This window comes from Battus philenor, unplaced genomic scaffold, assembly GCF_028537555.1.
Source record: "Battus philenor isolate CCGP_79_NKW_IND1 unplaced genomic scaffold, ilBatPhil1.0.hap1 SCAF_3, whole genome shotgun sequence".
In the NCBI taxonomy this organism is placed as follows: Eukaryota; Metazoa; Arthropoda; class Insecta; order Lepidoptera; family Papilionidae; genus Battus; species Battus philenor.
In genome coordinates, this window is record NW_027181693.1 from 9,730,789 (window position 1) to 9,745,634 (window position 14,846).

General features: G+C 36.7%; 1 protein-coding gene across 1 annotated transcript; it reads left to right on the plus strand.

Annotated features, from left to right (window-relative positions):
* The first annotated feature begins 152 nt into the window (after positions 1–152).
* LOC137926766 (agrin-like) lies at positions 153–14,071 on the plus strand. Its single transcript, XM_068770464.1, has 15 exons — positions 153–384; positions 841–1,077; positions 1,839–2,054; positions 2,272–2,484; positions 2,750–2,962; positions 3,674–3,774; positions 4,398–4,512; positions 5,451–5,684; positions 6,667–6,986; positions 8,704–8,845; positions 10,829–11,089; positions 11,617–11,763; positions 11,864–12,127; positions 12,461–13,037; positions 13,473–14,071. The coding sequence occupies exons 1-15, from the start codon at positions 312–314 to the stop codon at positions 13,627–13,629; spliced, it is 3,270 nt and encodes a 1,089-aa protein (XP_068626565.1). The 5' UTR covers positions 153–311; the 3' UTR covers positions 13,630–14,071.
* The last annotated feature ends 775 nt before the right edge of the window (positions 14,072–14,846 follow it).

A 14,846-nucleotide genomic window follows, 5' to 3' on the forward strand; every position in this document is an offset into this window, starting at 1 on the left:
CTTTGTGTTGATTGTCTTTGTTTTGAAATTTAATGACTCTATCATTGTTACTTTTTAGGAACATTTTTATTGTTTTACCTATTTAAAATCTTGTTAGAAAGTATTATTATTGAGAATTTTATGAAAATACTAGATTTATTTGTATAATTGTGGAATTCCTTTTGAGTACATACCTTAGTTCTTTAGATGTAACGTGAAGTGTTGACTTCCTTATTAGTGTTGTAATATGTTTTATAATATTGAGCAGGGACAGTGATCGTGATTAGACGGAGGGTTTCACGGTATCATGTGTTGCCGGTATTAGCCGGATCATGCTAATCCCTCGAGCAACGTTGCTATTTGTATTGGTGGCAACAGCTATTGGTTGCTATTTATTCCCCAGTGGTAAGAAAACGAGTCTATTTTTATTCATATCTTTTTTTTACTTCAATAAATCAACAAGCTAAAGTCTAATTTCGTTGTCCTTGTGAAGGTTTTTGTGTCTTTTGTACCAAAAGTACCAAATGTGATTAAAAATAGCTTTTTATAAATTAATGATGGACAGACGATTTTGTTAAGATAGTCTGAAGACCTTGGCCTAGTCTGCCGGCCTCTTCTAACCTGTTCTATTATCTGATGTCTTGTGGCTAAAATTATGTTGAAATAATAAAAAAAATGTGTCTTCGACGAACATTTCTAGAATTACTTCGTGACAAAGTTTAAAATTTGCATACAATTACAATCTTTCAGATACTTAAAAGAAATTGAACGAACTTTTATTAGGATTAATTTATATTATTTGATCTTAGTTTGTAACATCATATCAAGTTATAGTATACAATTGCTTAAATGTAACGCCAGACGTTCCGGATCCGTGTCGTGGGGTGACGTGCGGCCCCGGCGAGTTATGTCGTCCCACGTCTGATGGCCGATCTTACCACTGCGAGTGTCCTACCACCTGTCCCAGTTACGGCGACCACGAAGGCTCGCGGCCTCTGTGTGCTAGCGATGCTCGGGATTACCCCGGCGAATGTGAGATGCGGCGAGCAGCCTGCGAAACAAAAACAAACATCACGTTCATGTACTATGGTAAATGTGGTAAGTGTTCCTAATTCGATTTAATTTTTAGTTAAATTCATAACATTTATCACAGAAACTTTAAACAATAGATGGCATCTTCATGTAGGATCCCTTTCAATAATCGAGGTTATAACAATTACGCATGTATTTCGTTTGAATAAAAGCTAAAAGTTGATTTTAGCATTATAATGTTAGTAAATAATTTTAATTAGTCGATATGTTAGCTATGTTTAAAAATTTTTATAATTGCAAATAAATTATATGAAAGCTGGTCGACCGTTGATGACCCATTCACCATACCCTGGAGGTCTTTCTACCAGGTTTTTATCCAGATCTTTCTATTGCTTCGTATGTGTTATGTATAACGTAGCCAATATGTTTCAAACTTTGAACATTAATACATTAGTGCAGCACTAATGTAATAAAATTTTCTACGTTCATGATATCTGCATTATTCTTCTCCAGCAAAGCATCGATGTGTTTAGGTTCCCTTTCTTTTCTCGTCTACGTATCTACGCCTCGAATTATAGTCATCATTTTAACCATTACTGGATAAAGGTGTCAGCCATAATTTTCCAATTAGGCTGATTGGAAGTGGCCTATATTCTGTGTTTTCCGATAATCCTATTAAGTTCCGAAGACCTTAACAAAGTCACCGGAATGTTGATGAAACTATTAGTAACTAAATCATGGTATGCGAATTTTTTCCCGTAAAAACTATTTTAGTTGTAATACATATCGCGATCATGTGAAAAAGAAATTGTTGTTATATTTTTCAGATCCTTGCGCAGGAGTGACTTGTCCGGATCCAGAGGTGTGTCAACTGGACGAACGTCGTTTACCTTCGTGTCGCTGCGCGGAGCCCTGTCCTTTGGAGTTCTCCCCGGTGTGCGCTTCCGACGGGAAAACTTACTCTAACGAGTGCCAAATGCAACGCGAGTCGTGTCGCGCTAGAAAACAATTGAGAATTATTTTTAAAGGGCAATGCAGTTCAGGTATATTAATGTTTATCAATTTATATTAAAGTTGGCTATTTTTTCCTTACGCAGCGTGTGTTTTGCAAAAAATCCTAATACAATTTGCCGGAGATCATAGTTTCTATTCCTAACATTCTTAGCTTATTCTTGTAGCTTAACGTAATTAATTGACATACGAATGTCTTGAAAGAAGATATATTAAAATTTGTTTTAGCTTTTGTTATTTACATTTTAGGAGTGAACCCGTGTTCGGAAGTGGAGTGTCGTCACGGAGCAGAGTGCCGTGTGGAGGAAGGAGGTGCGGTTTGCGCATGCGCACCGGCGTGCGAGCCAGTGCTTCGGCCCGTGTGTGGCTCAGATGCGCGGACACACCACAGTGATTGCGAGCTTCGACGTGCTGCCTGTCTACTGGGCCGAGAAATTAAACTCGTACACGCTGGAGCTTGTGGTATGACTACTGTATAGACTAATATGTTTCTGAATGCTGCAAGTGTAACAAACTATTTGTCACTTTTACTTAATTAATCCAAGACTATATATTCAAATTCTAAATACCTGTTCAAGATATAAATCTCGCCAAGAATTTTTTTTGGCATGTTGAAAATGACAAAGAATTTTTTAAAATTATCCGCAAAATGTAGCGCTGCCACGATAAGTGGGAGCTATAATACATGCATGTAGAACGAATTTGTTATAATCCCCTACGCTGGCAGGCTCAAACGGCGTGTGCGCGGGGCGCGTGTGCCCGCATGGCGGCGAATGCGTGGCTGCGAGCGGTCGTGCCGTATGCCGCTGCCCTCGCTGCTCCAGCGAGTTCGCGCCGGTCTGCGGCTCCGACGGTATCTCCTACGGCAATCGCTGTACGCTGCAGCTGGAGGCCTGTCGCCACCGCCGCGACGTCAAAGTTCTTTACGATGGACCTTGCAGTATGTAGAAACCTAACTTAAATGAGTTATGTCTCTCGATGAATATGTTGCATTTTATTTTTACAGTGAAATACAGCTTTTTGTATTTATTGGATTGACTGAAAGATCAAAGTTGCGCACTTTAGAAATTCGTTTATTAAGTGGTAGCATTCAAATATAATGTTTTCTTTCGTGGCGTACATTTCACAGAACAGTAAAAAGTAAGCGAAGACTCATTAAAACTGCATGATAACTGTTATCGATGTCAGTTAATTAACCTAAATTAGACGTAATTATAGAAGTAAAAGTCTATAAGAGACTATGCGGAAACCTATTTAAAAGATTTAATTATATGCGAAGTTTGTATATATTTTACATACTATGATATGATATGGTTTCCTATAAATTAACGTCAATCGAAATCGACTCATGAAGCATATGTATAAAGTCGCTAAAGTTCACGACTGCATAGCACATTCAGTGTAAGCAACCTTGAATATATATTTAGACAAAAAGTGCTTTTTATTTCAAAATAAAGTCATTGTTGTTTTAAATTTTCGTTGGTTGTTTACTTAAAAATAACAATGAGAAAAAATGGATTTTCTAAATATTTAAGTGTTTGGTAAGTTTTAATAACACTTACCTATCTTGTTTTCATAAAATATAAATAGATCATTGTAGATCTTTCGTAAATGTCCAGTTACATTTTAACTAAGTTTGTAATTGTTTTAGACGGTTGCGAAAATAAGAAATGTGAATATTACGCCGTTTGCGAAAGTGACGGGGTATCTGAAGCCAGTTGTGTTTGCCCAAAGCATTGCGAAGAGGGAACAGTAAGTGAATTTATTAACCATCGTCATTTCAGCCGCAGGGTGTCCACTGCTGTTAGAAGCGGCTTATATACAACAATCATTTTCCGATGTCTTTTTTAGGCGAGGCTTTCTATCAGAACATATGCCTTATGTGGAGCCCCTACCCAAGCAAGCAAAGGCTACCACGCGTAAGCTAAAGCGCTATTTATGCTTTGCCTTCGAAGGCTTCTTCTACGAGGTCGAATTAGGAATAAGAAGGTTCTTATTCATACCATCGCAATGACGTATCTAACGAACGAAATTAACAGATGACCTAACAAAATGGCAAGATAAGGTGACCACTTAGTACGCAGAGCAGATGGTCGCTGGGGCCTCAAGGTGTTGGACCTCGGACTGGCAAGCGCAGCATAGGACATCCACCCAAAAGATGAACAGACGGACAGGTCTTATTAAAATAGTCGGAAGACCATGGATGAAGGCCGTTTCCAACCAGCCTTTTGAAAAACCATGATGGCGGCCTATATCCAGCAGGTGACGTCCTGTGGCATAAATGACGATGATTATGAATTAATAAAGGTTTCTTCATTTAACATCAGAGAATTATAATAAAGAAATTCAAGTAATAAGATATTTCACATTTAAAGGAAACAGAGGAGGTTTGTGGCAGCGACAACCAAACTTACAGCAGCGTATGCGCTCTACGTGATGTCGCTTGTCGGGAGAAAAGGCACATTCATGTAAAACACATGGGATCTTGTGGTAAGTATAAAAGTTCTTTATTAAACTGTGAAAACAGGGACAAAAATTTGCACTGTAAAAAAATTGTCATTAGCAATAACCGTTTACTCAACGGCATTTATAGTTTCATCGGGTTGATGTGAGTACTGAAGTTGCTTAGGTACGACCTCCTTACTGTTACTAAGTTTAAGATCTAGCTTAGGCTAGACTAGCCCCGGGAGTCTTGACTCTGGTTGTTATGAATATAAGAAAAATGACGTATTTATATTTATAAAAAAAATTCTTTGAGAAATTTATGTAGTACGCAATATTACTTATGACACTACTTAAACACTACTTAACAACACTTACTTAATAACACTCTACTTAACATTACTTCATATTATATATGTCCTGTCGAATTCCAAGTTACATTTCATAAAAAGACTTTTAGCGTTGTTAAGCAATATTGACCTTGTGTCACATTTATACATCTATTTGTGCTCTATCCTTCTATAATGATGTATTAAATTGGAATTTGTGTAAATTGTTGTTAATACATTTTTTAAATATGTACGTTTCTTATTTTCATCTGCTTAAAGAGTCTAACAGCCTGCGTCCAGCTTGAGTGACAGCTCTAGATTGCGCCCCTTTTTCGTTGGATCTCCGGAGCCCTCGGTGCCTGAGGATCTCCGAAGAGAACACTTGAGTATATTTACTGTGAAGAATTTTGGTTCAGTGATTTTAGTTCTATGCTAACTCACACCTGGTAAAGTTGTAAATGCAATCCGGTAAACAGTATATTCATCATATTTATTATAATTCTAGCGATAGGGCGTCTACTGCTGGGCAGTGGTGGGAAATAGCTTGCATCCAGCGTCTTCCGATGACCTAAATTAGGTCGTACGTCCACCTTGTCGTTAGTCTTACATCGGGCTTGCCAATCCGTGGCCTCTATATTACTATTGTTTGTTTAACAGAGTCGTGTGCGGAAGTCAAATGTCCAAGCAGTACGTACTGCGCTCGAGGCGCGTGCGCATGTAGCCGGCCATGCGCCGGCATGCTTCGTGCGCCTGTGTGTGCCGACAACGGGCGCACGTATGCACACGAATGCGCATTGCATAACGCCGCGTGCGAAGCTCGTGCACGAGGCGACACCTCTCCTCGTCTCTCGCACCATGGCGAATGTAACGAACAAGACAACAATACCGCAGGTACTTCATCATACAAACTACAGGTCGTACAGAACAGTTTCATGCATAGGGCGACGTCGGCGCATCGTGCTACGTTCTTTATAAATACCTGCATCGCTCAGTTCCTAAAATGAGCATCGATTCATTACTTTGACTCTGCGCTTAACACACACTAAATGATTATATACGCCGTCACCTACAATACCATCATACCAGGTAAATTACAGGCCGCGATAGAAATGAAGCTAAATCGTTACCTCCTGATCATACGAGATAGAAGCGATGCTAGAGTTCCATCCGCCACTTGGGCAGCAATAAAAGTCCGAACGCAGTGATCATCATTGTCTGCTTATCACGCCTCATAACCAATCAAATTGTTCCGAATTAGAAAAATTGATTCACAGTGATCATTTAAAGATGAATTTTTATCTCGACGGCTACTTTAGCTATTTTTTTGTCACCGACTAATGTGGTTTAATTAATATTGACGTGCACGGGCTTAGGTGTTTTTATAACTTTTTCAATTAACTTCGAGGCTTTATATAAGCCATAAATTAATAACTACGGCCCTCATTGGCAAGCTCACGGTCGCGTAACGAGTCATAACCGGGATTCATGAGTAATGCTCGGGATTTATCTAGATGATCGAATCTGGTATGAAGGGATCCGTAAATGAAAGTAATTGATAAAGCCCACTGAATGGGCAAGTTGAAGTAGCAGTGAACAAGTCACAAAGTGCCCAAAATGGATATAGCTTGAGGTCCTATTGGAAATATCGTGTGTCGAAAAATGGAGCCCGGCTGAAATGATGATGATGATTATTATTTGTAGTGATTACTTTTGCAAGTCATAAAAATAATACCAGAAGAGCCTTAATTATAATGGTATAATTAAAATTAAAATGTGTAGTTATTATGGTTCCAAACGAGCCCAGTTTTCATTCTGCCGTTTGTTATATGTTTTATTACGACAGTATAAATGTTCAAATGTACAAGTATTACAGATACGAATAGAACAAGTCATAGTGACTTGGGTAATGAGATTCGAAGCGGTGACGATATTGAGAACTCGAGTGAGGCGGCGACCACGGCAATGTGCGCGCGTGTGCAGTGCGCCTTTGAAGCCACATGCACGGTGGACGGTGGTGGGCAACCGCGATGCGCTTGCCTTTTTGACTGCGCTGCGGCCGCTGCGGTTTCTTCCACGCCCGTCTGCGCCTCCGACCTCAGATTATACCCTACACTTTGTCACATGAAGCTGGAAGCCTGCCGCAGGCAAGAGGACTTACGACTCCGACCATTGGCTCTCTGTAGAGGCATGGAGGTTTGCCATTTTAAAATAATGTAGTTATCTATATCATCCGCCAAATGTGCAGCTAATCGCAAAACTCTAGGTCGTTTCTACCAATTCAACTAATATTTCTTCATATTTTCGTTAAGGAACGATGAAGAAAAAAATTGAAAAAAATAGCTAGGAAAAAACACTTTTATTCATACAAACTACAAAGTAAAATACTCAATGTAATTAATGACCTGTCTATATTATATATGGCAAGAGACAGGCCATTGCTATAAAAAATTTGACACCAAGTTGAAATCAAAAAAGTCGTGTTAGGATGTAATATAGCAAAAATATCGAGTACTATAAAACATTACAGGGTAAATATTATAACGTTTTTATTAAAATCTTACAGTGTGTTAAATATGAAACTTATTTTAAATACTAACCATTTATTATCAAGACAATCGATAAAAAAGTGATTATATTACTGCGTAATTTTATTATTGAATTGTTAAGTTTTGACAGTAAAAAGTCTACGACGCAGCTGTACCAAAACGGAAGATTAATTATAAGAATCGTAGTTATAAAATAATAATTGCACATTTTTTATTTTCATTTATTGCAAAATTACCGCATTACCGCATTAACACATACATAATCACTAAGTAACTCCAAAATGTAAAAAAACAGGAACATCCACGGAACTGCCATTAGTTTATACAATGTCCAGATATCAGAGTAGAAAATGACCGCCAAAACATTTTATTAACAGACGTGTGATCTAATTAACATGGTGACAAATAACGAGGCTAATAGCTAGAATTTCCCGCAAACATTCATATCTTGTCGAAAAATTTTAACCTTTTTTTTAATCAAAAAGAAAATTGTAAGTTGTTTTAATGTTCATCGTTGATTACTCGAAGGTAAAAGGTTTAATCATCATGAAGGTGACTAGCAGCAACTGGACTTTCACTGCCCAAAAAAGCAAAGCGAAGTGAAGTAAAAGAGGCTTACATTAAATTTTTAAGTAGAGAAATACTGAAGATAAATGGAAAGAAAAAATAATTAATGTTAGAGAAATAAAATAATTAATCATAAAATTTCGTCAAAATGTCACATCGGTTACGTGTCTGTTCGCAAACTGTCATATATGCCGATAATGCGTATCCGGAAATATGCAACCTTGTATTATTTTTATGGATTTTTTATTTTGTGCCATTTATTATGTATCTGAAATAGTAATACAATAATTATTACAATTGCCTAGATGATTTGAAAAGACTGTGTCATCATTTCAGCCGCCGGACAACCTCTGCTGACTTACATAGATTTCTCTCATAGTTCTTTAATAAGACCAGCTGGGATCGACCTGCATCCAGCGACTTCCGACGACCTTTACAAAGGCGTCAATCAACGTCCATATAATCGTCTTAACCTCCTAATAATTAACACTATTATATAACATTGTATAACAAACCTATTTTGTATTTTGTACATGACGAAATATTCTTAAATAAATAGTTCATTTAAAAAATCCAAACGTTACTGTGGGTGTGCAATTTTTTTTCGATTGAAAATTGTGTAAGCGATTTAAAGTCAACTAAATAGGATATATAAATTAAGGTGTATTTTATGAAAACATATAAAGCAAGATTAAAAAGACTAGAGGGATTTTGTAATGCACAATAGGCCGAGTTCTGTTTAGCCCGTGGACAAGTATCGGCGTAACCATACACACGCCGCAATGTTTCTTCAACAGTTTCGTCCTTGCGGCGACGATGAGCCTCTCACGGACTCTGAAGGAAGGACAATGGATTGTGGCGGCGGACCCCATCGCAAGGATTGCCCCGCGGGTAGCTATTGTCATCACACAGCCAAGGCTGCAAGATGCTGTAGAAAAGGTAAGAGATATGAAGTAAATTTTGAACCCCACTGTAGCTTAAGACAATGATTTTTAACTTATTTTAGTGTAAGTACCTACTTATATATTTACACATACACAATATCCGGCAATTGATTCGGCATGTCAAAAATATTAGTTTTATTGACAAAATCTGTTTAAATATCGGTTAAATATCAAACTGTCGGAGAACTGCGCGATAAATACAATGCTCTATAAATTTGAACCTAGTAAATCTTGATTCCAGCAGACGCTGTTCTCTACAATGTGCCTAATCAAATGCCGGTTACTACACTATAACTTACGTGATAAAACTATTTTTTTTCTAATAAAAATTGTAATTTCACGTATACTGCATAAAATAATTAAATTCAATTGTTGATTTATAAACATCGACTATTTTTGTATTATTTATTGGTTAGAAATGTTTTTGAACATAATGTAAAGTAGTGTAAAAGTTTTTATATTTTTTTCAGTCCACTCAGTTATCCTGAGAAGCGTTAAATTACCAAAGTGTAGACATATAGTGAACTTTTACTTTAATCTTTTTATGTTCAAGTTACATTTATTGTAATCTTTTTAATGAGTTTAAATCAATGGTGATCAAAAATAATAATACATGTAAAATATTTATATAATGAATGATGTAAAAAAAAAATTAATTCTAAATATTTTTATATTTATTTTCAACATGTTTTAGGATGGTAAGTGGAATTATGTTATTTGTATCCTTGTGTCGAATTTTGTATTTAGATTATTATATATTTAGATTGATATTATCAGAGGAAGAAACGACCTGTACAAGATTGACGGTGGCAGTTTTCTACAATGGATTATCACAGACTTGATTTCAGATTCTACTTTTTAAAAAAGAAAGGAAAAAAGATAAGTCATATTTATACGTTAATATGTTCGTGTACTTTTTCCAAAATTTTGTACTAACTGGATTGTCCAGAATTTTGAAAAAGGCTTCACGAAAAAACGTCCTAGCAGCATAGCATGTCCTGCGATCTGGAGAATGCGCTACAAAACCACAATCAAAGGTTGCAAGTTAAAAACAACGATTTCGTATAATTTTCGAAGGACTGAAGAAGATTGTAAAGGATATTAGCGAAAATTTACCTAACTCTGATTTGAAAACGTGCTAAGTACAATTTCGAACAGCGATTGCGTGAATATTGTATTGTGAATGAAGTTCTTATAAAGAATTTACAAGCTTGTCGAGATATATAAAATTTCACCAAGTTAATAATTATTGTCATTGGCTAATCTATAATGGATTAATTTTAAAAATTATTATTTGAACACATCACGAAACTAAAGGATGCGAGTAAATAATAAATGTAATTTATGCGAATCGTATTTTCTTTGTATTTCGAAAGAATTTGATAAAAGTGAAATCAGAATTTTCACTTTCAATTAATTTTATCTCTATTGGATGACATTACTGTCTGCAAAAAGCATTTAAAATATGCAACAAGCGGCCATTAAAAGCTTAACGTGTAATCACGATTTTGCCCCGAGGCGTTCACAGTAAAAATATAGCATGATGCATTTTCATTGTAAAAATGCTGGATGGAAGAGTGCTACACCAAATATATTACGCAACAATAAATTACATGTCAGCGCTCCCAGCCTTGCATTTTGCTGGACAATTCCCGCACTCAACTTGACACATTTAAGAGTATAACTCATTTCCTTAACATTTAAATTCACACCTACTAAATTTCAACTACAGTTTAAACCTAAATGGATAACATATTGTTTATTTTAATTCAAGTATTATGTATTTTTAGTAAGAACCAATCCAGATGTAATAAATGTTTTAATAAATTTGCAAAATGATCTAATGGCTGCATTCGTATCAATGAAAATAATACTAATACAACTATGAATTACGCCAAGTATATCACAATAATATTTAATTCAAGTAAAAAAAAATTTCGTTAGTTGCTTTTCGTGGAATTTTTCGACGTTATTTCAGATAAAACGGTTCCTGAGAAAAAAGATTGCCAGGAGTCGTGGCATGGCTGCTGTGCCGACGGCGTGACAGCGGCCAAGGGCCCGGGAGGGGCCGGCTGTCCCTCGCAATGTGGCTGTCATCGTCTAGGCTCGGTTTCAGAACAATGTGACGAGAGCGGACAATGTTTGTGCCGACCAGGCGTCGGTGGTCAGAAGTGCGATCGCTGTGAACCTGGATATTGGGGATTACCAAGAATTGGAAACGGGCATTCAGGCTGTATACGTTAGTAGTATTCTTTAGAAGTTAATTTTAATAAACAGCTACTTTTGGTCGAGGCATATTCTCGTAAATTTTATATGAATTACCCGCCCCGATAGATTTCGTTCTACGAAAGTTATGGCCTGTCAGATTCCGGAAAAAAAATTAAAGTATTCGTATACATTCTTCGAATGTAGACTTAAATATTTTTAAGCAATTTTCATTGTAATGCGTGATTAGCATGAGAAAAAGAAAGTAATTAAATAATTGTATTTTTAATCTTCCTCGTGTCTTAATGAACATGTAACAAAAGTACCCGAATTGATCAAGCCGTTCATTATAATTTTTGTTTATATAAACAAAATATAATAAGACATGTTATAAAATAATTAGTTTTCTGTTATTAAAGTTAAATAAAAAAAAAGATATGTACTGGATTGTCCCAAATATTATTCAATGTTTCATGTTAATTGTCATTTAATATGTTTATTCCATCTATAGATTATTGTGTATATAGTATAGTGTTTTAATGTTTTATTTTTAATGTGTAGCATGCGGGTGCTCAGCCTTCGGCTCGGTCCGCGAAGACTGCGAACAGATGACAGGTCGATGCGTGTGCAAGGCCGGTATACAGGGACAGAAGTGCACCGTTTGCTCTAACCACGAACACACTCTGGGCCCTAATGGCTGTTTTGATCGTGAGTATTAACATAATCATTCGATTTATATTCACCGTGCTAGACGTTCCCATTTGGCAAAGTCCATTATTTTATACTGATTCTGACTCGTATACTTTAGCGGAATCGACGCAGCTGCCGGCGACGACGTGTGAACAATTGACGTGTTACTTCGGAGCGTATTGCGTGGTGAGGAGCGGGTTGGGGACATGCGAGTGTCGGGCTCCAGAGTGCCCGGCTTCGACCGGACCGACAGTCTGCGGTAGCGACGGCCGCAGCTACTTATCCACGTGCCACCTACGTTCTCACGCTTGTAGGACACAGTCTGACATCGTGGTTCAGGCGTTCGGCGCGTGTGGGGAGGGAACACCCCACGTCCGGCGAGGTAGTCGCTCAGCCGGTAGCCGCTCGGACTCCACGCGTAAAGATATCACTCACACACCATCACCCAGTGCCAATAATCGCATTGAACGTATGAAATATCCGAGTTCGACCTCATTACAGCACACCGATGCCTCCGTAGATACTAGCGATAGCGGTAAGCCTGATAGTCCCGAGCCCGAGCTGTCATGTATCGATGTTCTGCCGCCAGTTGGATATCGTTAGTAATGGAACGCTAGTTGAAGGTAGCCGTTGCACGATTTGTAGTTATAGCGATATACTACTTACGGTTTTCACTATTTACGGTTTTTTATTGTATGTATTGGTTCATTCGCAGATAAGATATATCATTCATATAAGCCCGGTTCAGACTACGATGATTACGAAGACAGGTGCTTAAAAAAGACAACAAAGCATCACTTTGCGACTTTTTACGATAATTTCGAAGAGGAGCAATATGTAACAAACGAAGTTGTAGATTATTATCCATTATATGAAGAATATTACGACGAACGAGAAAAAGATGCGTACGTCGCCCCATTATTCGACGGGCGGGCTCATATGACTGCGCGCACGAGGTTGCCAGCCAAAAGTTTCGATATATGGGCCGAGGTCTCAGCTGTTTGCGGCAAGGGAGCGTTAATGAGCGCCTCAGGTGTGAGAGATTATTTATGGCTCGGTTTCATGGAAGACAAAGCGGTTTTACGGTGGGACGCAGGCAGCGGCCCTCTGGAATTGCGTTCGGGGAAGGTCAGATTTGACGGACGGTCTAAAATATCGGCGAGAAGATACAAAAAAGATGCTCTATTAAAAGTGGGGCCGGCTGCAGCGAGAGGTTCAACGCACGGTCCGATGAGCTCGTTGGACATCGATCCGTACATTTTCATTGGCCGTACACCTGATAACGTAACTTTGTAAGTCCAACGTCCATTGTTATTGCATTAACCACTAAATGCATACTATTGCCTATTATTTACATTCCGATTCGGCTTACAGATATAATTTATAATTAAAAATGTAGCTGGGTGTTGTGATATTTCTTGTTATTATTTAACTTTATGTAATCTTTCATGAATTGAGGTTTTAATCACTTTTGGAGTATAAACAAAAATAATGCAATTTTGGTTAAAAACTTGAGATGAAGTGTAAAAATATGTGTATATCTATTTTAAAATAGTAAAATTTGATTAACGGAATTTTCGCATGAGAGTAACAAAATGTCTTACTGATCCACTGGATGTTCAAATATATTTCCCGTTTTATCATTTTATTGAAATATTTCTGCATTTGTAATGTAAAGTTGTAGTTTAGTATTAAACTAGCCATAAAGGTTGTTATTAATTTTTAAGATTGTCGGGGATGTATATGCCTGGTTTCGTGGGTTGCGTGCATCGTCTACGGATCAGCGGTCGCGATATTATCCCGCCCGCCCGAGGAATGTCCGTCACCACCCACGGAGTTCGCCCATGCACTCCACATAACCTCGCACAACTTGTTTGCCCTTAAAAATAGTGTGCCAAACATATAATCAAATCAAAAATTTGGTTAAGTAATTAAAATGAGAATCAATTACAAAAATGTGTTGTTAGTAGTAAAACCCTGTTACGAAGTAATTAATTACTAAATTTGTTAAATTATATACTCTACAAGACTTTCAAAGTACCTTCAACGAGATTTTATCTTAATATTAATGGTCAAATTATTGCGTACAGTTTGTATAATATTTGATTCTTTACGAAGTTTTCTTTTATGTTCTCTAATCTTAAAATTATATAAGTAATTTGATAATTTTGATGTTTACTGGAAAAGTTGATATTACAAAAAACTAAAAATTTTATGATCATATTTGAATAACAATTGTATTCTATCTATACTTCGATTGTATATGGCCGTTAAAATATTTTTAATACGCAAACTATAGTGTATTCCAATTGAAGTTATATTTTAGATGAACCTATAGTAAATTAAAAGAAACGATTGAAAATTACATATCTTCCTGTAATCAAATAAAATCTTTGACATTTACGTTAAAGGTTTTTCGTGTTCAAGTATGTCTAATGTCAACAATTCTTTGTGAGCTTTTAAGCATAATATACGATAGCGAAGTAAAATCCCCTGTTTCATTTGTAATGCCCTTTTTCATTACCTTGAGCAATGTAATGATGGACAAGATAAATTTCTACTCGTTCTTGTCAGTTTTCATGGCCGCTCTATTATATTCTTATCTACATTTCTCTTCCCTCTTCCCTTTATAATCCTTCTTATCGCTGTCTACTTTATAAAAGCCACGAAATTATTCTGTTAGGCGAACGGCGAAAGCAGGTCGTAAAAAAGTTTTTCAAGTACCATATAAATAAAGGACTAAGAGAAATTGATACTTGGTTTAATAATGACTATTTTTTAGTTTTCGTAACAAGTATCAAATACGAATTCATAATATTTTTTTTAATCTAAATATGTTGACGGTTTATTTTTATGATACCGGTAGGTGAAAATTTTGATAGTATAAATTGAAGGTCATAAATTTGAGCATTGGATTTATAGTTGGAATCCCGTAAATGTCAATATTACCAGTACGATCCCAATAAACCACATTGATATTGTGCAATGATGAGAAATGTTATTACGATCGCAATGTAGACTTTTACTGCTGCAGTAAAACGATTTAATTTCATGTTGTTAACACGACATATTAAATTTACTTTTTAATGTGCTTTAAAGGC